We start from the raw sequence: 26,064 nt of genomic DNA on the forward strand, positions 1-26,064 counted from the left end.
CTGCAGCTATGATGGGTGGGTGGTGGGGGTCCTGCTCAGCTGCCTCCTTGTGACTCGCCGGGGTGGTGGCTGAGTGACCACCCCCACAGGCAGAGATGGTCTGGCCTTGTTTCTTTCCTTTGGGCAGAAATTGTGAGCCAGAGGTGACTTGCAGAACCCCTATTACCTTATCTGGGGCTCTGCAAGTCAGAGTTTTCTGTTTTTCCATGTGTCTCAATGACCCTGCATTGCATAGAGCTTACTAGAATGGAAGGGAGGGAGGGAGGGAGGGAGAGAGGGAGGAAGAAAGGAAGAAAGAGCAGAATTTTCTGCTATTCCCTTATGAAATCAAGCCTAATTTCTTTTTTTTTTTTAAAGATTTTATTTATTTATTTGAGAGAGAGAGAATGAGAGACAGAGAGCATGAGAGGGGGTAGGGTCAGAGGGAGAAGCAGGCTCCCCGCTGAGCAGGGAGCCCGATGCGGGACTCGATCCCGGGACTCCAGGATCATGACCTGAGCCGAAGGCAGTCGCTTAACCAACTGAGCCACCCGGATGCCCTCAAGCCTAATTTCTATGTGGAGAGTCTTCCCGCAAGGCATTTGCAAACATTATGCGTTCTTTAAGTGCGCAGTCTGTGTTTTGAGACTGGGGGGGGGGGGGGGGGGACGGAGTGCCCAGATCCTGCTTACAGCTGACAGTGGCTTGTGCTGATAAGCCCCACTGCCTCCTTCTGGAATGGCAGACCCAGCAGGAGTAAGTGTTGGGTGGGGAGGGGGCTTTAGGCCCACAAGGGGCATCAGCTGAGGCTCTTACAGTAGCAAACTTTATCTGTGAAGGGTCAGGTAGCAAATATTTTGGGGGGCATACAGTCTCTGTTGAGCTATTTAACTCTGCCATTGTGGTGCAAAGGAAACATAGACAATATGTCAATAAATGGGCATGACTGCGTTCCAATAAAACTTTATTTACAACAACAGGCTGCGGGCCGAATTTGACTTTTTGGCTATAGTTTGCCAACTTCTGTATAACAGCATAAGTGGGGGCAGTGGTTAAGTAAGTAACACTGTGGCCCCGTGGTAAAGTATTGCATGGTCACAGATCATAGCCAAGACACAGGGGACAGGGTGAGTTATGTAGCATTAAGTGAAAGTCTGGAATATAAACTTGGGCGTAGGGTCCTGTATAATCACATGAGAACATCTAATGCGTACAAACCAAGGGGAACAAGCACCTGTAAGAGGGATGATTTCTGGGGGTCTTTACAGAATAGTTCCTACTGGAACTCCAGTAGGAACTCCTCCTCTGGCTGAGTCTCCTTGGCCGGGCTCTGTGGCCAGCCCCAGCCAGTCAGCACCCACTGCCTGGGCCCCGGTGGTTTTTCGTGTTTCTCCAGTCACCCCAGCACAGTGGTTCTCGTGGTTCTGTGATGTGAGCGCACGAGAGAGGCTTAACTGGAACAGCTCCTGTTTGATTCCTCAGTTAACGTTGCTACTGTTTTTATTGGTGTCCACGTAACAACCCTAAACCTAAACCCAGGCCCTCGGCCAGACAGTGAGAACTCAGATGAGAACCTTCAGGGGGCCTCCCTGCTCCAGCCCAGAGCACGATGCCTGAGAAACCCCGCCTTTACTCATGCTGCCTCCCCAGCACCCAGCAGACAGAGCAGACAGAGTGTGTTCTCCCAACTGCCCTGCTCCACAGCCCGAGCGAGCAAGGGAAGTGGCTGAGCTGGGGTACAGGGGCGGGGTTTATTGGGGGAAGGAAAGGCAGGTCCAGGGGTGGCTGGCAAGGGGAGCGGAGGCGAAGAGCGTTTGCCAGCTGCCCCCAGGTCAGTCCTGGAAAAAACCATCTCTTATTCACCTTACAGACTGTGCGTTGAGAGCTCAGAGGTAGGCACGCGGGGTCCGGGGGCCACAGAGCAGCAGTGGAAGTCACAATGTATATGACTGACCTTTTGGATGTCACCTTTTGGAAACACGACAAGTGTTGAGCACCTCTCACAGGGTCTGTCTGGCTGTCCCACGTGTTGTGTTGCTCCGTCCTTACCTCTGTCACTTGCACACCAGCTGCCTGTCCATGTGTTGTGATCTCAAGCCCAGTGGTCCGAAATGCACAGCTCTGTGGCCACTTCCGATGGTGGCAGGATGAGCCCTTGGGGGCCCAGTCGCACTCACACCTCTCTCTCTCAACCTTCTCTCTGGAAAGGGATCTGTCCTACATCAAGATCATGGACGTGGGACAGAGCTATGTGGTGAACCGGGTGGCTGATCACATCCAGAGCCGCATCGTGTATTACCTCATGAACATCCACGTGACCCCCCGCTCGATCTACCTCTGCCGGCACGGGGAAAGTGAGCTCAATCTCAAGGGCCGGATTGGCGGGGACCCGGGACTGTCCCCCCGGGGCAGGGAGGTCAGTGTGTGTGTGTGTGTGTGTGTGTGTGTGTGTGTGTGTGTGCGCGCGCGCGTGCATGCACGCGCGCTGGCGTGCTCGGGGGTGGTGAGGGGAGCTGTGCATTGGTACTTCTGGGCAGCTGAGTACATGTATGCATGTGTCCAATGGACCTGACTCCAGCTCTTACAGCTCATGTGTAATCAAGGTGGATGACCTTCATTCAGTCTGGAATGTTCCTGTCATGTAGGGAAAGTCACCAAGCACCACGCTTGGATCTCTGGCTTCCATGTGAGCTGTCACCAGCTGAGCCCCTTTCCCTGGAGAGGCATGCCATTATGGGAATGACCCAAGTCCCTGCAATGCAGCTGATGGCTGCACCACAGTCCGGGGGAGATACTCAGGCCTCTGTAGGGAGGTCACATGGTCCAGGACACATGGTCGGGAGGTGGGCCACGGCAGGGGACATAATGATCCACAACTGGAACTGCACGGAGGGTCTGGAGAGAATGCATAAGGATAGCACTTGAGGGTGTGGGTGTTCTCAAGAGGTCAGTTCTCTGTGTTCTGAGGCTGGGTGGGCATGACGCCATTGTGCCCTGTGGCTTCATGGTCCTTTGAGGGCCGCCTTGGATCTGTGGGTCTGAACTTGCTTCTGATGCATTTCAGTTTGCCAGGAGTCTGGCCCAGTTCATCCATGATCAGAACATCAAGGACCTAAAGGTCTGGACGAGCCAGATGAAGAGGACCATCCAGACAGCCGAGGCCCTGGGTGTGCCTTATGAGCAGTGGAAGGTCCTCAACGAGATCGATGCGGTAATCACCTGCCCTTTGCTGTCCTCCCAGTGCCCCTGCCCTCTGCTGCTTAGTGCTCCCAGTCCCCGCCCTCTGCTGATAGTGCTCCCAATCCCTGCCCTCCCCTGCCTGGTGCTCCTGGCCCCCGCTGAGCTCAGCCAGCGCGACTGTGCTGAGAACCCAGGGCAGCTCTCTTCACTTGTCTTCAGTTTTTTAGGGATTGGATTCCCACACCCCCGCGTCTTTCCTTCCTTCCCTTCTTTTGAATTTAACTATCTCCACCAACCAGAATTTCTTTTGGCATTCCAACATAAGCCTTAAAACTGATTTCTCCCCGGTTAACTCACTACTTATAACCACCCATCTATCTTTTCCCTGTTGATTTATTTCACCTACTTTTATATTAAGTATGATTTACAGTATCACACTGTTTTAATTATGGCAGCTTTTTACTCTGTTTCTTGGCCATTTGGATATCTTCTGTGAGGTCTTTTGTTCTTTTTCTCCCCCGATTGGATTGTCTGCCTTTTTCTTGGTGATTTTTAGGAGTTCTTTATGTATTTTGGATACACTCCCAATTTTTGATTGGGAGCCGGACATTTTGGATGAACAGTGCTAGAGATAATTCAGGCTCGGGTGAATGTTCTCTCTCTCCAGAGGATTAACTTTTACTTTGGGCAACCAGTTGGGGTAGGTTACCTTGGTCTACTCAGGGACAGAGCAATTGCAAAGCTGCATTTTATCTTTGCAGAGGTCAATGTTCAGGTCTTCCTCCTTCTCTGAGAATGTGGCTTGTCAGGTTCTGACGGAAAACCTTGTGGACCCAAGCTTCTGTTTTTGGCCCCTCAGCCCAAGACAGTGGCCAGTTCTGCCTGGCTTCTGTCCACTCAGTCCCTACTTCTTGCTTGGCTTCTCCTCCTCCCCACCCCACCCTGTTTTATTGAGATATACTCAGCATGTAACACTGTGTTAGTTTTAGGTGCACAACATGATGATTTGGTATACCTATATATTATGAAATGATGACTAAAACAAGTTAACATTTGTCACCTGCCGTAGTTACACATTTTTGTGTGTGTGAGGAGAACTTTTAAGATCTAATCTCTCAGCAACTTTCTTTTTTTTAAAGATTTTATTTATTTATTTGAGAGAGAGTGAGAGAGAGCCAGTGAGCGAGAGAGAGAGAGAGAGAGAGAGAGAGAGAGAGAGAGCAGGAGCAGGGGGGAGGGGAAGAGGGAGAAGCAGACTCCCCACTGAGCAGGGAGCCTATTGCGGGACTCGATGCTGGAGCTTGATGCGGACCTGGGATCATGATCTGAGCCGAAGGCAGATGCTTAACCGACTGAGCCACCTAGATGTCCCTCAGCAACTTTCAAATATACGACAGAGTATTGTTAATTGTAGTCACCATGATGTACGTTATATCTCCAAGACTTATCTTTTTTTTATGTATATATAATTTAAGATTTTTATTTATTTGTGTGTGTGAGAGAGAGAGAGGGCACAAGCAGGGGGAGTGGCAGGAGAGAGAGGGCACAAGCAGGGGGAGTGGCAGGAGAGAGAGAGGGCACAAGCAGGGGGAGTGGCAGGCAGAGGGAGAGGCAGACTTCCCGCCAAGCAGGGAGCGCGATGTGGGACTTGATCCCAGGCCCCTGGGATCATGACCTGAGCCGAAGGCAGATGCTTAACTGACTGAGCCACCCAGGAGCCCCGAGACTTACTTATCTTATCGTTGGAATTTTGTACCCTTTGACCACCTTCACCCATCTCCCCCACCCCCAGCTTCTCATTCTTTTAACTGCCACTTTCAAAGCAACAAAACCCCAAAAGGAGAAATGATGCTGTGTATCAGGTTCCCCTCTTTGGGCTTCCCTTTTCTCCAAGACCCTGGCCCCTCATGGCCTCTCCGCCTTGTAGCTCTATGATAATATCAAGCAGGTTTAAAATTTTTTTTTTTCTGTCTGGCTTTTCTAGTTGCTCTCCCTGGAGGGTTGTTCTGAAGCAAGCTAGGCTACCAGTGCCTGAAGTGCAAGCTGGTAATGAGATCAGATTTGACTTGTAGAAAGGTCACCCCAGCTGGCATGTAGAGAATGGTTTTGCTGGGGCGAGGTAGAGGGGCAGGCTGGAGAAGGGAGACCAGTGAGAGGTTCTCACGGTGGCCTGGTAAGCTGATGGATGACATCTGGAACGTGAGTGGCAGCAGTGTAAGAGAGACGAGTGGACTGATTTGTGGGCCGTTTACTCATTTATTCACGTATTTATGCCAGCCCGCCCTGGGGTGGGCACTGGACCAGGTGCCGGGGACCCACATGTGGGGAAGGGATAGAAGTGATAACTGAGAAGAAGACGAGTGTCCAGGACCATTCCAGGTTTCTGTCCCCTGGGAAGGGTTCTGGGTCACGTGAGGGTAGGAACTGTGTCTACCTTGTGCCCCACATGGTGGGTGCTCAGTAAATATGGACTGAGTGGAAGGAGGCAGTCTGGGGGAGAATTGGTGAGCTTTTGAAAAGGGTAAGTACTCTTTGTGACCCCTCTCGTAGTTCCTTTGAGCATCTTGTAGGCTTCCAGCAGTTGTGGCTGCTGGGAGTCGTGGGAGGCCTGCAGCCACCCTTCCTCGCTCTCCCTGAGCCCGCTTGGGTGCCAGGGCCTGCCCTGCAGGTATTGGATGTGGCTCTAACATCGGGCTTCGCACAGAAGCCTTAGGCCACCCCAGTTTTTGTTTTTCCTTTGTAGTTAATCTGATTATTTTCCTAGATGCTGGTGGATTCTCTTCTTTATCTTTCCAGTTTGGAAACTGTTCTAATATCTGTGATCTATTCATCATCTTTCTATGTTTATCTTTCTTCTTTTCCTGGGTTCTGGTAAGCAGCCTTGGGCTAACCTTCTATTTCAACACTGGGATTTTTTTTTTTTCTTAGTTCAGCCCACAGTTCACGGCCTTATTTGTTCTTTTAAAAAAAAAAAAATACCAGCTTTATTGAGAAATAATTCACATACCATACGGTTCACCTACCTAACGCGTACAATTCAGTGGTTCTTAGTATAGTCACAGAGTTGTGCAACCACCGCTGCAATTAATCTCAGAACATGTCATTACTCCAAAAAGCAACCCTGACACCGTCCCTCCATTTCCTTCCAACCCCTCCCCCCGCACCGTCCCAAGGCTACGGCTAATCTATTTTGTGTCTCCGTGGACTGGCCCAGTGGGGATATTCCATATAAATGGAATCATACACTATGTGCTTTTTTGTGACTTAGCATGTGGTTTTTTCTTTCACTTAGCATGTTTTCAAGGTTCAAGCAAGTGTCCAAGTTTCATTCCTTTAAATTGCCCCACATCCTATTGGGCAATATAATAATAATAATATACCACATACGGGGCGCCTGGGTGGCTCAGTTGGTTGAGCGACTGCCTTCGGCTCAGGTCATGATCCTGGAGTCCCTGGATCGAGTCCCGCATCGGGCTCCCTGCTCAGCGGGGAGCCTGCTTCTCCCTCTGACCCTCCCCCCTCTCATGTGCTCTCTCTCTCTCTCATTCTCTCTGTCTCAAATAAATAAATAAAATCTTTAAAAAAAAAAAAAAAAATAATAATAATAATAATAATATACCACATACGACGTATCCAGTCATCCATTGATGGGCTTTTGGGGGGTTTGCATTTGGGGGCTCTTAGGAATAATGTTGCTGCGAACATTCATGTGCAGCTTTTTGTATGGACATGTTGTCCTTTCTCTTGGGTATGTACGGAGGAGTGGAATTGCTGGATCATACAGTAAACTCTGTGTTCAACCTTGTGAAAAACTGCCAGACCGCAGCTTTGTACAGTCCCACCAGCAGCGCATGAGAGGTCCGATTTCCCCACATCCTTACCAACTCTTGTTATTATCTGCCGTTTTTTCTTTAATAGCCAACCAACAGTAGAATGTCATTCAGCAAGTTCTTGACCACTTTCTAACAAAGATCACCTTTTCTTTAGTGTCCAATAAATACCATTTCCATTTCCTTCTGAGGCCTCACCAGAAGCACCTTTCACATTCATATTTCTTTTTTTTTTTTTAAGATTTATTTATTTATTTGAGAGAGAGAGAGAAAGAGCGTGAACGAGGGCAGTGGGGCAGAGGGAGAGGAAGAGAGAGAATCTCAAGCAGAATCCCTGCTGAGTGCGGAGCCCAGTATGGGGCTCGATCCCAGGACCCTGACATCATGACCTGAGCCGAAATCAAGAGTTGGCTGCTTAATCGACTGAGCCACCCAGGCGCCCCCAATATTCTTATTTCTAGCAGCATTATGCTCATGAGGTTATATGTATTTCTAAGATGATAGAAGCTCTCTCTACTCTGCTTCACTTCCTTCTGAGTCTTTAGCAGAATCACTGTCAATGCCCATATTTTTACCAAGTATCTGGTGATTGCCAACAATCCTTGGCATTCTTTAATTTACAGCTGCCTCACCTCAATCTCTGTCCTCACGTGGCCTTCTTCCCTGTGTGTGTCTCTCTGTGTCTTCTCATGGTCGTCTTGAAAGGACATCAGTCAGTGGACTGGGGCCCACACTTGGTGACCTCATCTACTTGGTTACATCTGCAAAAACTCTATTTCTTTTTTTTTTTTTTAAAGATTTTATTTATTTTAGGGGCACCTGGGTGACTCAGTTGGTTAAGCATCTGCCTTCAGCTCGGGTCATGATCCCAGGGTCCTGGGATCGAGTCCAGCGTCAGGTTCCCTGTTCAGAGGGGAGTTTGCTTCTCCCTCTCCCTCTGCCGCTCCCCCTGCTTGTGCTCTCTTGCTCTCTGTCAAATAAATAAATAAAATCTTTAAAAAAATATATTTTATTTATTTTAGAAAGAGAGCGAGAGAGCACGCATGAGCTGGGGGGAGGGGCAGAGGGAGAAGGAGACACAGAATCTCAAGCAGACTCTGCGCTGAGCGCAGAGCCCAACGTGGGGCTCCATCTCGCAACCCTGAGATCATGACCTGAGCCAAAATCAAGAGTCGAACACTCAACTGACTGAGCCACCCAGGTGCCCCAAAGCCCTATTTCTTTTTTTTTTTTTTAAAGTATCTTTTTTTTTTTTTTAAGATTTTGTTTATTTATTTGAGAGAGAGAATGAGAGACAGAGAGCACGAGAGGGAAGAGGGTCAGAGGGAGAAGCAGACCCCCTGCTGAGCAGGGAGCCTGATGTGGGACTCGATCCCGGGACTCTAGGATCATGACCTGAGCCGAAGGCAGTCGCTTAACTAACTGAGCCACCCAGGCGCCCCAAAGCCCTATTTCTAAATAAGGTCACACTAACAGGTACCACGCATTAGGACTCGAGCGTATCTTTCAGCAGGGACACATCTGACTCAACAAAGATGGTTTGTCTTTCTTAGAATTTTCTTATTTCACATAAGTTATCTCATTTGTTGACACAGAGTTGTTCACAATAGTCCCTTAGAGTCTCTTCTCTTGGAAGCTTGATAGTAATGTTCCTCTGCCATGCCTAATCATAGTGATTTTTTTCTCTCTTTTTTTTTTAAAGATTTTATTTATTTGACAGAGATACACGGTGAGAGAGGGAACACAAGCAGGGGGAGTGGGAGAGGGAGAAGCAGGCTTCTGGGGCACCTGGGTGGCTCAGTCATTGAGCGTCTGCCTTCGGCTCAGGTCATGATCTCAGGGTCCTGGGATCGAGCCCCACATTAGGCTCCCTGCTCGATGGGAGGCCTCTTGTCAGTCTAGCAAAAGGTTTGTGAATTCTGTGAATCTTATCAAGGAACCAACTTCTGCTTCCATTGCTTTTCTCTGTCTTCTGTTTTCTATTACATTTATTTCTGCTCTGATCTTTATTACTTCCTTCCTTCTGCTTGCTTTGCATTTAGCTTGCTCTTCTTTTTCCAGTATCTTAAGTGGGAGATCAGATTATTGATTTGAGATCTTTCTTTTTTTTTTTTTCCATACAGACGTTTACAGCTGAAAGTTTTCCTCTTGGTCTTTCCTTCTTAATAGACAACTTTGCCCCAAGGCTTTGTCTAGAAAACAACTTAGAACAAAGGCAGAGATCAGCAACTTTTTATTAGGACATTTTATGGCTTCTTTCCCTCTCAGGGCCCTTAAACCACACTTACATGTTGTCAACCAGTGTTCTTCTCTGCTGGATTTTTTAAAAAATAGCATTTATAGAAGGTAATCCACGCCACGTGTGAGTGCGTGGGTGTCTTGAAGAACACAAGTGAATTCTTGCTTTATAGCTTGTACAATAGTCTATAACTCAGAATACGTATTTCTACAGCACAGAAAACAAAAGACACAAGGAAAGACACATAGTTAACATTCCTTTGTTTATTTTTATGGCATACACTGGATGGATGGGTAATGGATGGATGGAAAAAGACTGTTCTGGTAGCTCTGTACAAACAAGGGGCTGCCTCCTTGCTCAGCGTCCCCATGGGCCTGCTCTTCCCAGCGGGGTTCTAAGCTCCAGGCTGGGAGGGCCCCTATGGCCCTGGAAATGCCCTGTAAACCTGGTCCCCTCTGCCTGCCCTCCCCGCCCCCCTCCCCCGACACAGGGCTGACCCCCAGGCCTGGCATGGGAGATGTGACGACCGCCATGTCTCCCTAGGGCGTCTGTGAGGAGATGACCTACGAAGAAATTCAGGATCATTATCCACTGGAATTTGCCCTACGGGACCAGGACAAGTACCGGTATCGGTACCCCAAGGGGGAGGTAGGTGGGATTTGGGGGCTTAGCCCCAGCTGCCACCTGCGCTCTGCCCCAGGACCCCTGGGGGACTCTGGAGGCTGCATGGACAGCCGGTGGGGCCTGACCTCAGAGCTTGGCCAGGCTGGGTGTGTGTTTCATCTCTGCCACTTCCCAGCCGTGATGCCCAGGCCGCAGTCCCCACCCCCCACTCAGGCGGTGGGTAGACATTGCTGCACGGGATTCCCAACTCTGAGACTCATTGGATCCCTGCTCCCTGATGTTCCCCATCTTTGCCTTTCCCCTTCCCCGGGGTATCACAGGGATCATGTCCTCCGCATGGCTCCAGACACAGAGTCCTGAATACAGACCTAGGGAGACCTTCCCCAGTTGAGTCATAGCCACAGGAAGCCATGTGCTCGGACACCTTCCCTCAGGCTGGGTCCTGCCTCAGCCCAGGCCCCAGGTCAGAAGTAGGTCACCTTTGACTTGGGTACCTCCCACTTCCGGGAGGTGGCCTGGGGCAGTGGCCAAATAAAGATACCCTGACAGATACACACATACGTACACCCATATACGGACTCATGCAGAGGCTACCCCCCACCCCCAACCCCGGGTGCCAGCCTCTTGGCCCCTCTGCTAGACTATCTTCAGGAAAAGTACAGCTCTGGGGAGCATTAATTATTCCCCACGTCGTACTGTGAGGGAGAACTCAGATTTAAAACTAACCCAGATAACAGTAAAAAGAAGCCAAGCTGTTCCCTCTTCAGACTGGAGAATACAGCGGAGGGAAATTGGTAGGGAAATTACAGTTACCAAAATAACTGAGCTAGGCTTCCCCCGGAACTACAGGACTTCGGTCCCAGGGAGCACTTCCGGCTCCAGCTTGAGGCAAGTGTTTTGAAGTCCCGCTCATTGTGTGCAAAGAGGGCTTGGTCTCCTGATGGAGAAGTCTCTAAAACTCAGGGCCCACACTTGGTCCAAGGGCTCCCTCATCAGCTACCTCATGGCACCCAGGGGAGGCACAGGGCAGGCTGACCATGAGGATCATTGTTCCTGGGCCCTCAGGCATATCGATGGGTCAAGCCCCAGGAAGTTTTGGGGGTCTTTGCTCCTCCCACCCCCACGGTTCTTTCGGTGCGTTCCGTCTGCTATGGGCTGGAAGGGCACAGTGTCTCTCCTCCCAGTCCTCAGTTTGCCAGTGTGTGAATTCCAGCAGCAGAGGGTTCCGCCAAGGGCCCTAGGGGTGGGCATGGAGATGGCCCCTTAGGATGGAAGCCTGAGGCCCAGCCCTGTCCTCTCGTCCTCCTGGGACCTGGCCCTGGGGTAGAGGATGCGATCTCTTTCCCAGATTTCCAGTTCTTCTCCCCTCCCAGCTTCCATCTCGAGCTGGACATCTCACTGTCCTACAGAGGCAGGCCCTAGCCCTGAGCTGCCCACCCCCGGTGCCCCCGAGGTGCCAGGCTGGAGGATATCTAGCCACAACCTCCCAGAATGATGAGGGTCCTAGGAGTGAGGAGGTAGCCTGCTACCCAGAACATCTCCATCACTACTCCTGGAGCAGGGCCTGAGGGACCCTTCCCGCTTGTCCTTGCAGTCCTATGAGGACCTGGTCCAGCGCCTCGAGCCTGTCATCATGGAGCTGGAGAGACAAGAGAATGTGCTGGTCATCTGCCACCAGGCTGTGATGCGCTGCCTTCTGGCCTACTTCCTTGATAAGGCGGCAGGTGCGGGCCGGCCCCCGGGGAGGTGGGATGTGTGTATGTGACAGGGACAGAGGGACTGTTCTGTGGGTGTCCCTGGTGTGCCAGCCCTGCCCATCTGTGTCCACAGAACAGCTGCCCTACCTCAAGTGTCCGCTGCATACCGTCCTGAAACTGACCCCTGTGGCTTATGGTAAGGAAGCTTCCTGCACACTCACCTGGTTGCCAGACTCTGGCTTTCCATGGGACTCCACGATGTTTCTGCAGATCCCTTGAAACTCCCATTAGGGGCTCATTCCTCCTCTGCCCCCCACCCACTGCCTTTCCCAATTTCCTTTTTTTTTTTTTTTGTTCTTTTCTAAGTAAGGTCTACACCCAACTTGGAGCTTGAACTTACAACGCCGAGATCAAGAGTCACACGCTCCACAGACTGAGCCAGCTAGGAGCCCCTCCCAATTTACTTTTTTGTTTTGTTTTGTTTTAATTTCTGTGGCCACACGAGCCTTTCCAGTGATCCTTAACCATCACCCACCTGCATGAGGGGCTTTTCTACTGTTTTGTCAGAGACCCCCACAAAGCCCCACGGCCCCCAGGACCTGGGCCTTAACATATTCAGGGTATTTTGAGTGCAGAGTCGTTTGAGTCCCAACTCTGCCTTGCATTGTGCCCGCAGGGACCTCAGGCCACCTCCTAAGCTCCTGAGTCTCAGCTCCTCACCTTCAGCACAGGCTATGAGGCACCCCTCAGGTGGTCGTGTCCTTGGGAGAACGACGGGAAAGCCCAGTGACAGCTGATGTTGTTCCCCTGTGTGCTCATCCCCTTGTCCCCATGCATTGAGCCCCTGGCATGATGTGGATTTGGCCTTGTGTTTGTGGCGTGCTTGGGGTGTGAGTGGTGCGGGGGCCCCGAAGGCTCATGGAACGATTCCACGCCGTGCTCAGGCTGCTGCACGGCTCGTCTCCTCAGTGGAGCCCTCCTGGGTGTCTGGGCTTCTCCCCAAGGCTGCGCGGTGGCACTTGATAAGCATGGGCCTGCGGGGTTCCTCGTCCTTCCTCCCATGCTCCCCAAAGCAGCCCAATGTGGGAGGACCCGGATGAGGCTAAGAATGGCTGCCCTGTTCTGCGATACCCCGGGCTTCCACCCGAGAGAAGCTTCTACCCTCTATGGCTCCAGGAGGGGAAATGAATTTACATCCTCCCTTTGGCAGGTTGTAAAGTGGAGTCCATATTCCTGAACGTGATGGCTGTGAACACACACCGGGACAGGCCTCAGGTAGCAATGGGGTTACTGCTGGGGTGGCGAGCCTATTCCTGGGGGTATCCAGATGCAGCATCTTCCAGACCCAGGGCCAGTTGGGGTGCCTGCCAGAGAGGACTTGAGTTCTCTACCAAACCTGCTGTCTTATCATCAGGGTGAGGTCATGGCTCTGGGCTGGGCCTTCCCGAGGGTGCTGCCCTGGGAGTGGGGAGGCCCCTGGAGCTGGGCCACCAGGGTAGGAAGTGCCTGAGCCTGGGTGTGGTGGCTTTCCAGCAGCCCGATCACAGAGGTCTGGGCCAGGGGGAGAGGGGGTCCCAGCTGGAAAGAAGCAAGAGGCCCGCAAGGGGACGGATGCAGATTCTTCCGTGATCCCCTACAAGTTCAGGCCTCACGAGCATCCTTTCCAACTTGAGCAACTTTAAAAATTAAAACGGTGTGCGCTTTGTTGGGGAAAGGGCCATGCAGGTGCAGAGAGGGTGTTGGCACTGGACAGAGACGGTCCTGCAGAAGAGCAGTTCACGACCCTGTGTTCCCCCAGTGCCTTGTTTAAGATAGAAGCTCCTCAAAGTATTGCCCAGAACCCCTTTCTATGTCCATGGGAGGTCTCTCTTCCACTGAGGCCAAGGGCTAGATCGGCCCCTCTGGACCCCATTCCCAGAGTCTGCTGTACCAAGAAGGCTCCTGGAGTCTCAGTTGTGGCTGCTGCCACCTAAAAGGGAGCATGGTGGGCTCTGGGTCCCCGTCAAAGGTGCACAGCTTGGGCTGCACACTTGCAGCCCTGTGGTCTTGGTCCCCACCAGCAGAGATGTGTGGACGTTCTTAAGGTGGCTGCCCCCTCCCTGGGACCATCCACCATGCAGGCCTCTTCCCTGTTTGTCCCGAGACTCTGCTCCAGTCCCCGTCTGGCCCCCATAGGTCACTGGGGAATGCATGTCCTAACGGGCACCCTTTGTGCTGAGGGAAGTCCAGGAGGCACTGGGCCCCAGCACTGACTGACAGGGTGATGGTAAGAGAAGCCCCTGGACCCGGCTGGCACTGGGGGCTGACCCCCGCATCTGCAGGGCAGGAGCCAGCATGGCCACGGGGTAGCTGGCAGCCCCCTTGCCCACCTCTGCATGCTGGCTTCCGAGATGCCAACTTCTGCTGGCCACCGGTTCCCGGCTGGTTCCCTTTCAGGTGGCAGGATCCCCGGGCCCTAGCCCATTCTTGGGAGCAAACTGAGATGGGAAAGGGGCCCTCAGGAAGCCTGCCCCATCCCCCAGAGTTGCACCTGCCCCTCCCATTGCAGTGGCTGGTTCAGTGAACCCAGAGGTGGGCCCCTGGGGGCCGTGTCTTCTTGCCTGTGGGTCTGGGCACATCACGTCACACAGGGCTGCAGCCCCAGGTGACCTGCTTCAGTAGGTGATGGTTGTGAGGGCCCACAATCAAGAAGATGGGCCACCAGGATTGGGGGGCTCAAAGGACCGTCTCGTGGAGCTGAGGAAAGTGTCAGGCCCCCTTATCCCTCAGGCCTGAGCCCAGCAGGCCATGGAAGGAGCTGGGCTCTGTGGCTTGGCGAGGCCTCTCTGTAGCTGAGGGCTTCGAGAGGTCCAGGGCACCCTGTGCCCCAGCTCTGAGAGGACAGAGCAGGCCAAGATGAGGAGGGGTCCACAGGCTGCCGGGGCCTCATCTGACACCTGCCCACCAACACTTAGAGGAGGTGGGCACCCCCAGGAGCGGGGCCCCCTTCCCTGCCCCCACTGGTGAGGATTTGAGCCGCTAACAAGCTCTTCCCTCCCAGTTGACTCAGGCCTGAGGCAGGAGGTGGGATGGCCTCATTCTGGGCACTGCCTGCCCTGTGAGCAAGGAGCGAGCAGGACCCAGGCACCTTCCTCCGCTGCCTTTGAACCCTTGTGTTCATCCATCCGGCATGTGTGGAGAGGCTCTTGAGCCCTTGCTCTTAGGGAAATTTGGGGGTTGGAGTCCCATAGCCAGGGCTCCTGGGGGGTGAGTATGTGAACCCAGAGGGTTACAGTGATGAGGAAAGTAGACAGCAGGACGGTGGGTGTCCATCTATTCTCACCACAAGGTGAATGTTCTGTGGTTTGTTGTGTGTGTGTTTGTTTTGCAGAATGTAGACATCTCGAGGCCCCCAGAGGAAGCCCTTGTCACGGTCCCTGCTCACCAGTGACCATGCCTCATCCACTGCGACCCCCAGGCAGGTATGGACCTCTGCAGATGAGGTCCTTACAGGCCCCCTGGCCCGTGTGAGTTTCTCTGCCGGAACATCCCGGAGCCCGCGCACCAGCCTCCCTGCTTCCTTGTTAACGGTGACAGGGTTAGACGTGGTGCCCGACCTGCTGCTATAAAGCATTTGGCCAGACTGCATCCGCCCGGGGCTGGTGAGAGGCGTCCTCACAAGCTGGTCCTGCCGTTGCAGCTCTGAGGTGCTCTCTCCCTGGTCGGTGGGCTCTGTGAAGTGTGAAGCCCTAAACATGTGAACAGAAAGCCCGGCTAGGAGGTTCCCGCCACGGCCGAGCTGTCTGAGGCAGACCTGGCGACCCCAGCGGGGACTCTGTTGTCTCCTCTGGGTGGGACCCTGAGCTCTGCTGCCGGGGCTGCGAGGGACCTGCCAGGAACCCGTCCTGCCAGGAACCGAGAGCCGCCGAGGCCGCCCCCTCGTGTCGGAGCCGCTCGTGAGCGCCACGTGCTCACATCAGCAGAAACACGCAGGGAGCGCGGCCTTTGGGGTCACCCCTTGTCCATCGCACGTACACTGGAACATTTGGGGGAGCTGGTAGCCAAGGCCGCCCCTGCCCAACGGCTGTCACGGTGAAAGCACGTAAAGTCAGGGTGGTCGCATGAACACCCAGGTGCTCGAGGGAGAGGGTCCCACCTTGCCCTCCCGGCCGTGCTCCCCAGGCTACCTCTCCCCCATTGCCGCCTATGTCCACACAGGAGCGGACCCTGGTGGCAGAGAAATGCATTTGCTGTGAAGCGTTCAGAGAAAAAAGCCTGTCCTGGCGTTCACTGACCTCCACCTGTGGGGAGAGGCCGGAAACCCGAGGCACCCTGTCCAGGGGAGGATGTTCCCAGCATGGCGCAGCTTCGGCTTCCCGTGCATGGGAGCCTGGCAGAAAACCACTCCGGGAGGCTGCCATCTGTCACGCGCCCCTGAGTTCCTTTGGGCCCAGAGAGGCAGGCTGGGCAGTGGGTTCTGGCTCCATCTTGTAGATGGGCAGGAGGCCTGGCCAGCAAGTCGAGAGGCTGGGTGAGGAGGTGTCGGGGTCTGTAGTCGGACGCCCTGCTGTCCACAAGTGGGTCCTCGACCAGGATCCCGAGCCCACCTTGTACCCAGAAGCTTCCCTGGCAGGACAGCCCACCTTTCCCAGCCTCCCGGGGCTTTAAAGCCTGTGCGTGCCCCTGCCCCAGCTGTGGTCTCTCAGCCTCGTGCACTGCAGTGGCCGTGGACAGACCCGGTGGAGGGCTGGGGCAGGAGCTTCTGGACTTACCTCCTGCCAGAGCCCCTAGCCCTGGACTCAGGACCAGAGGACCATGCCACTGCCTTTGGGACATGGGGATCACAGCCCTTGTTTCCATGTCCCCCAGAGTTTTGGTGACTTGGTCACATGGACAGTTACTTATTGGCCATAGTGGGTTTCTTTGGTTGGCGGGCTGTACGTCTGGATGTCCCCACCTCTCCAGGACCTCAGACTGGCTGAGGCAGGACCAGTGAGGCCTTTTCTCTGTGCCCAGAGGGCAGTCAGGAGCTGCTGGACCCGGAGTGTTACAAGGACTGGGATAGGGCAGGGGGAAGCCTGAGGGCATGGCAGGGTTGGGGCAGCTCCTCTCCGCCTCTGCCCGGAGTGCTCTCTGCATGGGCAGCAACCCACTGGGTCGGCTGCCAGGTTTTATCCATGACAGTCCATGTGCTTGTGTCGAAGACGTTTTCCCATTCTCCCTGGAGTGGGTGGTGGTGGATCTCAGCCACACGTCACACTGTGTCCAGCATTCTTTGCAATAAATACTTAAAAAAAAAAATTGGAGTGCCTGGCTGGCTCAGTCAGTAGAGCACCTGACTCTTGGTCTCGGGGTTGTGAGTTCAAGCCCCATGTTGGGCCTAGAGCTTACTTAAATAAGTAAATAAATAAACAATAAGAATCTAAGGTTGTATCTTGTGGCCATCTCTCCACTTCTGAGGTATTCTCCAGCTGGTTCTGCTGACTGCCACACTGTGGTCTTTCATAGGTCTGTGTTGGGATCTTTGGTCCAGCTCCCACTTCCATGCCTACCCCTCTCTGGAGAGGAAACTGTCTTACCCTGGAGTGAGTCCTGGGCCTGGTGCCCATGGGCAGGGAGAGGGCCAAGTTTTCTCTGGGCCAGCATAGGCTTCTGGGTCCTCACCCCAGGATGTGCGAAGGGGCATCTGGGATGGAGGACCATTAAGGGGAAATTATGGGCCCCAAATGTTGGCACCTTTGGGGAGGGGAACCAGGGACTGGGTTGAGGACAGAGGGGCGACACGAGGCTCTGAGTGGGGGCGTGTCGGCTGGTTCTGTCCTGTTTTCTTTGTCACCGACCTTTGGGTTGGGGAAGATGGTGACAGGGGCAGGGTTTTCCCTTTCCCCTGCCCCAGAACTTCATTGGACTCTGCAAACCTCCTGCCCTGGGCCTGGGCTGTTGGAGGGCAGGTTGCAGGGCTACTCCTCAGTGGACACGATGGGGCTGGCCGTGGCCGGATGCCCGGCTGCACCTCTCGCAGTGTGTCGGGTGGAGGGAGCTGTGAGGCCGGGCTGCTTCTGGGTGGTTTGCTGTTGCTAGTAACCATGGCTCTGCCTCACCCAGCTGTGTCATGGTGGGTGACAGAACGCCCTGGGCTTCATTCCTGAGCTCAGCGGGATTTCAGCTGCGATGGTCTTCCTGGTGGGTGAGATCAGGGGACAGCTTGATGGTCCTCACCCTGTCTCTGGGCACCGGGTTCCTGGGTGGACACCTGACCTGAGAGGCCTCAGTGCTTTGGGAAGAAGGTGTTAAAGATTTTTAATAACAGGGGCGCCTGGGTGGCTCAGTCGGTTAAGCGTCTGCCTTCGGCTCAGGTCGTGATCCCAGGGTCCTGGGATCAAGCTCTGCATCGGGTTCCCTGCTTGGCGGGAAGCCTGCTTCTCCCTCTCCCACTCCCCCTGCTTGTGTTCCCTCTCTTGCTGTGTCTCTCTCTGTCAAATAAGTAAAATCTTAAAAAATAAATAAATAAATAATTTTTTTTTTTAAGGTTGTATTTATTTATTTGACAGAGAGATAGAGAGCACAAGTAGGCAGAGTGGCAGGCAGAGGGAGAGGGAGAAGCAGGCTCTCCGATGAGCGGGGAGCCTGATGGGATCATGACCTGAGCCAAAGGCAGGTGCTTAACGACTGAGCCACCCAGGCGCCCCTGTGAACAAAACTTTAAAGTGAAAAATGGAGGCGGTGCCTGGGTGGCTCAGTCAGTTGGGCGTCTGACTCTTGATTGCGGCTCAGGTCATGATCTCAGAGCTCTGGGATCGAGCTCTGCATCAATGGGCTCCGAGCTCAGCGGGGAGTCTGCCTGGGAGTCTCTCCCTCTGCCCCTCCCCCAGCTCGTGTGTGCGCAAGTGCACATGCTCGCTCTCTCTCTCAAATAAATAAATCTTAAAAAAAAAAAAAAGAATCCCTGACATGGAGAACAGTGACTATGGTGCTTGTTAAGTAAAGGTTGAATTGTGTCCGCCCCACAAAAAAAATTCATACATTTAAGACCTAACCCCTAATACCGCATAATGTGACCTTATTTAGAAATAGAATCTTTGGGGGCACCTGGGCGGTGCAGCCGGTTAAGCGTCTGGCTCAGGTCATGATGATGGGGTCGTGAGATCAAGCCCCATGTGGGGCTCCACACTTAGCACCAAGTCTGCTTGCGATTCTCTCTCCCTCTCCCCCTGCCTCTCCCACTCGTGCTCTGTCTCTCTCTCAAATAAATAAAATAAATCTTTAAAAAAAAAAAAAAGAAATACCATCTTTGCCGATGTACTGAGTTGGGGTGAGGGCGGGCCCCTCATCCAAAATGCCCCAGTGCCTTCAGAGCCGTGAGGCAAGAACCTTGTGTTGTTTAAGCCACTCCGTGTGTGGTACTTTGTTACAGCAGTCCTAGCAGACAGACTTTTCAAAGACGTTCCCCTCAGCAATGAACTTCTAAATGAAGGTAAAGGGACTATCTCTGGGTGAGTTGTCTGATAATCCCAGTCCAACATTTGTTTTCAGTGAATGAGTGAATCTTCCTGAGGCTTTGGATTCTTTCCTCTACTATACCAGGGAACTTTTGGCATCTTGATTGCATTTAGTGAGACTCAGCTTTCCTTCCAGCCAACCAAATAGACACCCAGAACGACCCCTAGTAGCTCAAGCCAGCACACGGAATCCAAAATTTCTGGTAAGTGCACCTGTATTGAAAAAATCAGCCCAATTTAAATCGGTTCTTATCTCCTTGGTCCAGGACCTGGATCTTTCCTCATACATGCTCTCCATATTGTGACCACGGTAAAGTAACACAGTCTTACAATTTCTTTGATATATAAGCCTTTCCCTCTGGGTTTAACTTTGTAATAAGACCTCCAGACATGCTGGAATCCATCTTTTTATTTATTTATTTTATTTTTAAGTAATCTCTACACCCAACATGGGGCTTGAACCCACAATCCTGAGATTGAGTCACATGATGCTCCACCAACTGAGCCCACCAGGTGCCCTGCTAGAATCCATCTTTAGTTTAAGGCATTGGGGATGTTAAGGAGTTTGGGAAGAGGGGCAGAAGAGTCGGCTTCCCTCAGCAGACCCCTTGGCAAGGACGCCTTGCTTCCATGGGCGGGGAGGTGCAGAGGGTCTGGGGTTGGTGGTAATCTGATTCCTCTGTGCTCTTTCTTATATCTTCATCCTGTGTAATTTGTTAACACATTAAGTGCCTACTGTGGGCTAAGCCAGGAAGCCAGGAAGCCTGACAGACAAACACTTACTGTCACGGAGCCAGCACTCTCATGGTGGTAGACACAGTAAAGAAATAAGTAAAGATCACAGAGAGAATCACCTCACAGGGCGCTGGGACAGAGGGGGTGTAAGAAGGCCTGGAAGGTGATCAAAGGCCTGGGTGAAGCCGTGAAGCATTCCACAGCCAGTGCAAGACCCTGAGGGCAGGCTGTGCCAGGTAAGTTCCAGGAACATAGGGGGGGCAGGGGTGGCTGCAGAAGCAGGAGTGAGGAGGAGGAAGACCATGGTGGTCAGAGGTCATGGGGTTCAGGTGATACGGTGCTTTGGAAAGGGGAGGCTACTTTGAGCCAAGTGACTTGATCTGATGAACATTTTTTTTTTTTTAAGATTTTATTTATTTATTTGAGAGAGAGAATGAGAGACAGAGAGCATGAGAGGGGGGAGGGTCAGAGGGAGAAGGAGGCTCCCCGCTGAGCAGGGAGCCCGATGCGGGACTCGATCCCGGGACTCCGGGATCATGACCTGAGCCGAAGGCAGTCGCTTAACCAACTGAGCCACCCAGGCGCCCAGATCTGATGAACATTTTTAAAGGGTCCCTCTGGCTGCTGCTGACTCCAGAATAGACTTCAGTGGGGCAGAGTGGAGGCCGGGAGACCTGTGCAGAGGCCTCTGTGACAATCTGGGCGAGAGACCATGACGCTGGGGTTGGGGCTGCTGAGAAGTAGTCAGATTCTGCCTAAACTGTGAAGGTAGAGCCAAGATTGGCTGCTGGTTTGGGTGAAGGCATATGAGAAAGCCCGCCATGCCCAGGGATGGGGTCGCCACTGTGGACACGTGAAGGTCCACGGGGGCAGTGTGGTGCTGGGGGTCGGCAGTTCAGTGAAGGAGCATTCAGATTAAATGTTAGGGATATCCAAGGGGAGGCATTGGTGGGACGGTTGCATCTTGGCCTCTGGAGTTGAGGCCTGGGCCGGAGATAAGAAATGGCATCATCAGGGCCTAGACGACACTTAGAGCTATGACAGTGGATGGCGCTCGAGGGGAATGTAGATAGGAAAGCAATGACACCTGAGGACTGAGCCCTGGGTTGCCCACATTACAGCTTGACACGAAGAGCCAGAAGAGGGGTATGGAAAGGACCAGCGTGGGGAGCATGTGTGGAATGGGGAGTGGCCTGCCATGTCGAGTGACCACCAGTGGGTCAAGGAAGGTGAGCGTTGCCACTGGATGTGGGCTTGAGGAGTGTTCCCGTGTGTTGCTGTGCACTCAGTGCTCTGTCCTGAGCAGTGCCTAGCGTTCGCTGAAAAGATTTAGGGAGGCTGTGAATTCAGGCAGTAATTTAACCCGGAAGCCACAGAGTCAGCCTGTGGGTTTGATGGTGGGCCTACCTCAGCCGCATCGCTGTGGGAGACAGGAGACTCCTTTGCAAAGCAGAGAAAGCTTTGTTCGTAGCTTGACAGGCACACAAGAATCTGACCCTACTGTTCTCTTTCTTTAAGCTGCTTGGCGCTTCTGGAAGCAATCGCCTGACACCAGGTGCTTTTCTCAAGCCCTTCACTGCTGTTGTTAAGGGGAAGCCCTTGGCCTCCTCAAGCCCCGTCCTCAGTGGCTTCCTCACGGGAGGGGCCACCTGTGGTGTCTTGTTTTCTGACACCACTTTGGACACTAAATTGGGGGGGATTTTTCACACCAATAATGAATTCTCTGACACCAACTGGGTGTCCAACAATTCCATTTGATTTGGACACCAACTCCTGAGTGAGTGCAGACCCAGCAGGTGAAGGGCTCAGTCCTACAAGACTGACCCTACTTCGGGGCACCTGGGTGGCTCAGTTGGTTAAGCGACTGCCTTCGGCTCAGGTCATGATCCTGGAGTACCGGAATCGAGTCCCACGTCGGGCTCCCTGCTCAGGGGGGATCTGCTTCTCCCTCTGATCCTCCCCCTCTCATGCTGTCTCCCATTCTCTCTCTCAGATAAATAAATAAAATCTTTGAGAAAAAAAAAAGACTGACTCTACTTCAGGTGCAAGCCACAAGTCCCACGAGGGCCACCCATAACTTCTGACCAGGTGGCCATACATCAGGTATGAGCCCCCTCCTCAAATTCAATAATTTGCTGGAATGACTCACAGAACTCAGGGAAACACGTTATTTACATTTACCAGTTTATTAACAAGGATACAATTCGGGAACAACCAAACAGAAGAGATGCATAGGGCGAGGTATTGGGGGGATGGAAGGCTTCCAGGATACCCAGGGCTCCTGCCTTCCCAGTTCCTGAAGTTCCCTGAACTCACTATGCAGGGGGTTTGATGGAGGTTTCATTACAGAAGCACCATTGATCACATCATTGGCCTTTGTAAGTTTAAGGACAGGTGTAGAAGTGGGGTACTGGGAGACTTTACCTTCAAAAACCCTAGAAACCAAGTTACATAGATCATAAAATAATTGGATTAGAATTTTTTTAAAATGATGTTTTGACTTTAAAACTTTATTTTTGAAAGGAAAGAAAATTTGCTATTGCTGGCATTGATTAAAAAAAAAAAAATCATTGGCCTTTGGCTGATAGAAGTGAACTCTCCACCCCCTGCCTCCGCAGTTTGGGCTGAAAGTTCCTACCCTCTCTCTATTCCTGGCTTGGTCTTTCTAGCGACCTGCCCCCCCCCCAACCCCATCCTGAACCTATCTAGGGGTTGTGCCTTTCCGCACCGGCAGTCTTTCATTAGCATCCAAAAGACAGTACATTCCAAGTGTTTTAGAAGGTCTGGTGCCAGGAAGCAGAGACAAAGAGCCTCTACTTTGTATTAAACGACACTCCCAGTGGGGACTTGAGCCTGCCAGGTTAGCTAGAGCCCTTTCCCTTCATCCTAGCTGGATTTCCACTGCCTTTAGCTCCCACCCGATGGATGTCCAGTGCGGACACCTCCTGCCATCCCCGGGGGCAAGTCCTCTATCAGTTGCAGGAAATGGGCTCTGCCCAACTTAATCAGAAGGAGAATTTATGAAAAGGAACTTGTGTAGCTCCCAGAGCCACCAAGGGGGCTAGAGGACAAGACACAGAGCCACACAGTTTGTCTCCAGCCCAAATCACAGTTCTGCTCGGGCCTGCTGCATGCCACCGCGGGGCCGTCCCCGTCCCTGCAGGCCCAGACGCTGCAGGCTGCTGCCTGGCTGCCACGGCCCCCACGAAGTAGGCTCTCTGCGGTCCTCCCGCTGGTCACCAGCCCCGGAGTGACCTCCAAGGAGGGTACATTTGATTGGTTGGGCCTGGACAAAGGCCCTTGCCCCGGGGCAAAGGACACAGGGCGAGTGAATATCTGGCATTTCTGCCTTCTGAAGTGGAAGAAAGGGGCCCAGGGGCTGGGTGCAAAGGAATGGCCGGGACTGCTACTTTAGCATTGGTCACTAACGCAAATTCAGCTGAGCAAAATGTAAAGATCTCATTGGTTTTATTAACCACTTCATGTATTGGGAGGCATTCCGCAAGTGGAGGGGGCCTCTGAGGAGTGGGACCAGATGGAGGGTTTCTATAGAAGGAGGGTAGACGCAAGAAAGTTTCATATGAGCAAAAGAAAAGGATTGTTCCAGGCCCCGCCGCTTTCTAGGGGGCAAAGCAGGTGTCTTATCAGGCAGATGACCTCATCTTTCTTTGAGGGATGGGAGATGAGCAGGTGGCCGACTCAGTGGAGCTGATCAAACAGTCCCCGACTGACCGGTTACAGCCACATATCTGGGGGAGGCTGAAACCACAATTAGACTGGGGATCAAGCCCTGGTTTGGGAACTTGGTCTGAGGAACACCTTTTTGGGCCTGTGGTTTTCTTTTTTAACAGCACTCACTGCTCCTGGCCCCGAGGCTCAGTCCCAGGCTGATGGGCCGCATCCGCGTCAGGAGTGGGCCGTCTGGGCATCACTGGGTGTTGCTCTGGGCTGCCGGCCCCACGTGGAATTCCCATCACAGCTTGGCCACCCACCGTAAGCGAAGGTCCCATTCTCGTCAAGCTGGGTGTTTGAGAAGAGCTCAATACAAGTGCTCTTTACAGGGCTGTAGATAGGTTCAAGGGGCCACCTAGGTTGGGGCAGCACCGGGGGGGGTAACATCAGGAGGAGCCCTTTCCCGGGCATCTGGGGGGCTCAGTCGGTTTAATGTCTGCCTTGGCGGGGGCGGGACTGAGCCCCTAGTCGGGCTCCCTGCTCGGTGGAGAGCCTGCTTCTCCCTCTCCCTCTGTCCCTCCCACCCTCCGCTCCTGTGTGTGTGTGTGTGTGTGTGTGTGCGCATGCGTGTGCTTGCTCTCTCTCTCTCACTCTATCTCAAATAAATAAATAAAATCTTAAAAAAAAAACAAAACAAGGGCGCCTGGGTGGCTCAGTTGGTTAAGCGACTGCCTTCGGCTCAGGTCATGATCCCGGAGTCCCTGAATCGAGTCCCGCATCGGGATCCCTGCTCAGCAGGGAGTCTGCTTCTCCCTCTGACCCTAACCCCTCTCATGTGCTCTGTCTCATTCTCTGTCTTAAATAAATAAAATCTTTAAAAATAAAGAAAGAAAGAAAGAACAAAAAAAAAAGAACAAAAAACAAGAAGCCCTTTCCATCCCTAGGCCTGTGGGGTCAAGGTGGGGAAGGGTTACCCAAACCTGGTGTGGGACCACGCCTTAGCCCCAGATTGGCCCCCACACATCCCGTGTCAGTTCCCGTAATCTGCCCACCAGAGGGATCTCTCAAGGCATTCACTCCTGTGGCCTCTAGATAAAGTCTCAATATCTCAGCATATGGCCCTGAGAGGGACCTAGGAGAGAGGAGTGCTATGGGGTGGGGTGTGTTGACGGCAGGCAGGAGTTTGGGGAAGTAGAGTGGGGGGGCAGCCCCACCCACGCAGACTCTGACCTCCCACCTTCTATTTGCCAAGCCCAACAAGAAGCCCAGGAAGAGGGAGCCCCAGGACAAGGTAAGGTGGAGGGTGGACCCGGAAGGGAAAGTCAAGACAAGCTGCTGCCACAGGTCCCTACTATGGGGAGCACAGAGGACTGGGGGCACTGAGGCAGCCCATCCCCGAGGGGAGTGATTCAGGCCTGGTACTCAGGGGAAAGTGGCCAGTGGGCTGAAAGGGATCCTGTCTTTCCTTTTTCCTCAGTTATCCGGCACCTACTATGTGCATGGCCCTTGTGCTGGATACAGAAGACAGACACTACCCCAGTCTCATTGACTCCCCCAGAGTAGCAGAAGACACCCATATGACCCAGGGTTTGGTGTTGGGCTGGGGGAGTCACAAGGGCTGTGGGAACATAGAGGGGCACCCTAACTCAGACTTGACATCTTGGGAGGCTTCCTGAAGGAGGTGGTGTTTTAAACTGGGACCTAAAGGGTGAGCCAGAGAGGGTGAGGGGGATGTGTGTGGTGGCCAGGAAGCACGAGGAGCCCCATTTTACTGCTGGGACTGAAATTGGAACTTTACCTTAAGAGCCATGGGGAGTCCTTGCAGGATTTAGAGTGGTGGTGATGGGGTGGGGGGGTTGACTACTGATTTGTTCTCTAGGAAGTTCAAGACTGGAAGCATGGAGAGAGGTGGTAAGACCAGAGTTGGGTCAGTGGTAAGTAAAAGAATGTTCTAGAGGTGAGAGTGGCAGAGTGGGGGGAGTTGAGCACCAGCCTGGGTGACCAGGTGGAACTGGGGAGACAGGTGTGAGTTGTCTGTGGTGGCCCAGGAGCTCTTGGGAGGTGGTATTCTGGGCGTCCTCAGGGCCTGGACTGTGGTGAATGGACAGTGGTGAATCTCAGAGGCCAAGACACCACAGGTGAATGGACTGTGGTGAATCTCAGAGGCCAAGTCAGCTGGCAGAGAGCTCAGGGCAGGGAGGGGGCAAGAGTAGAGTTGTGGGTGGAAGGTGGGGAAGGTGAGGATCAGGTGGTCCGGGACACTAGCAGGGAGTGCAAGGCGGAAACGCAGAGGAGGAGGGTGAGGACATAGGAGAGGACCCTGTGGTGCCAGTGGCCTGGGACAGGGGAACAGCAGTTGGGGGAGTGGTGTGTGCCCTGAAATGAGGTGTGAGCCATTTCATGTAGACCAGATGGGAAAGGGGCAGAATTTAAGGTAGGGTCTATTTCTAAGCAGGGAAGGGCACCGGCTGGAATGAAGAGCGGGTGGGGGAGGCCCGAGGAGACAGGCTGTCAGAGGGCTGCCTCTGAGTCCAGCAGCCCCACTGCCAGGCACCTCCGTCCCATACACGTGGCCTGGCACTGTGTTTGCTGAGCTAGTCCAGCTGTCTGGGTCCTTACCTCATGTGTCC

The 26,064-nt window shown here is 53.1% G+C and overlaps 1 protein-coding gene across 6 annotated transcripts in view; it reads left to right on the plus strand.

Annotated features, from left to right (window-relative positions):
* Nucleotides 1-16,949, plus strand: part of PFKFB4 (6-phosphofructo-2-kinase/fructose-2,6-biphosphatase 4) — a 35,107-nt gene extending 18,158 nt beyond the window's left edge. For 5 of the 6 annotated variants that reach the window (XM_045862488.3, XM_064596539.1, XM_045862489.3 and 2 more), the window contains 7 exons: nucleotides 2,188-2,395; nucleotides 3,044-3,190; nucleotides 9,772-9,876; nucleotides 11,447-11,576; nucleotides 11,683-11,745; nucleotides 12,760-12,824; nucleotides 14,920-16,949. In XM_045862488.3, coding sequence (XP_045718444.1) covers nucleotides 2,188-2,395; nucleotides 3,044-3,190; nucleotides 9,772-9,876; nucleotides 11,447-11,576; nucleotides 11,683-11,745; nucleotides 12,760-12,824; nucleotides 14,920-14,979 — 778 coding nt within the window. In that variant the 3' untranslated portion in view covers nucleotides 14,980-16,949. The remainder of the gene's footprint in view (nucleotides 1-2,187; nucleotides 2,396-3,043; nucleotides 3,191-9,771; nucleotides 9,877-11,446; nucleotides 11,577-11,682; nucleotides 11,746-12,759; nucleotides 12,825-14,919) is intronic. The other variant, XM_045862487.3, reaches the window with a different exon arrangement.
* The last annotated feature ends 9,115 nt before the right edge of the window (nucleotides 16,950-26,064 follow it).

The sequence above is a fragment of the Mirounga angustirostris genome, unplaced genomic scaffold (genome assembly GCF_029215605.1).
Source record: "Mirounga angustirostris isolate CCGP_5_RB_7025 unplaced genomic scaffold, mMirAng1.0.hap1 SCAF_1, whole genome shotgun sequence".
Taxonomy (NCBI): Eukaryota; Metazoa; Chordata; class Mammalia; order Carnivora; family Phocidae; genus Mirounga; species Mirounga angustirostris.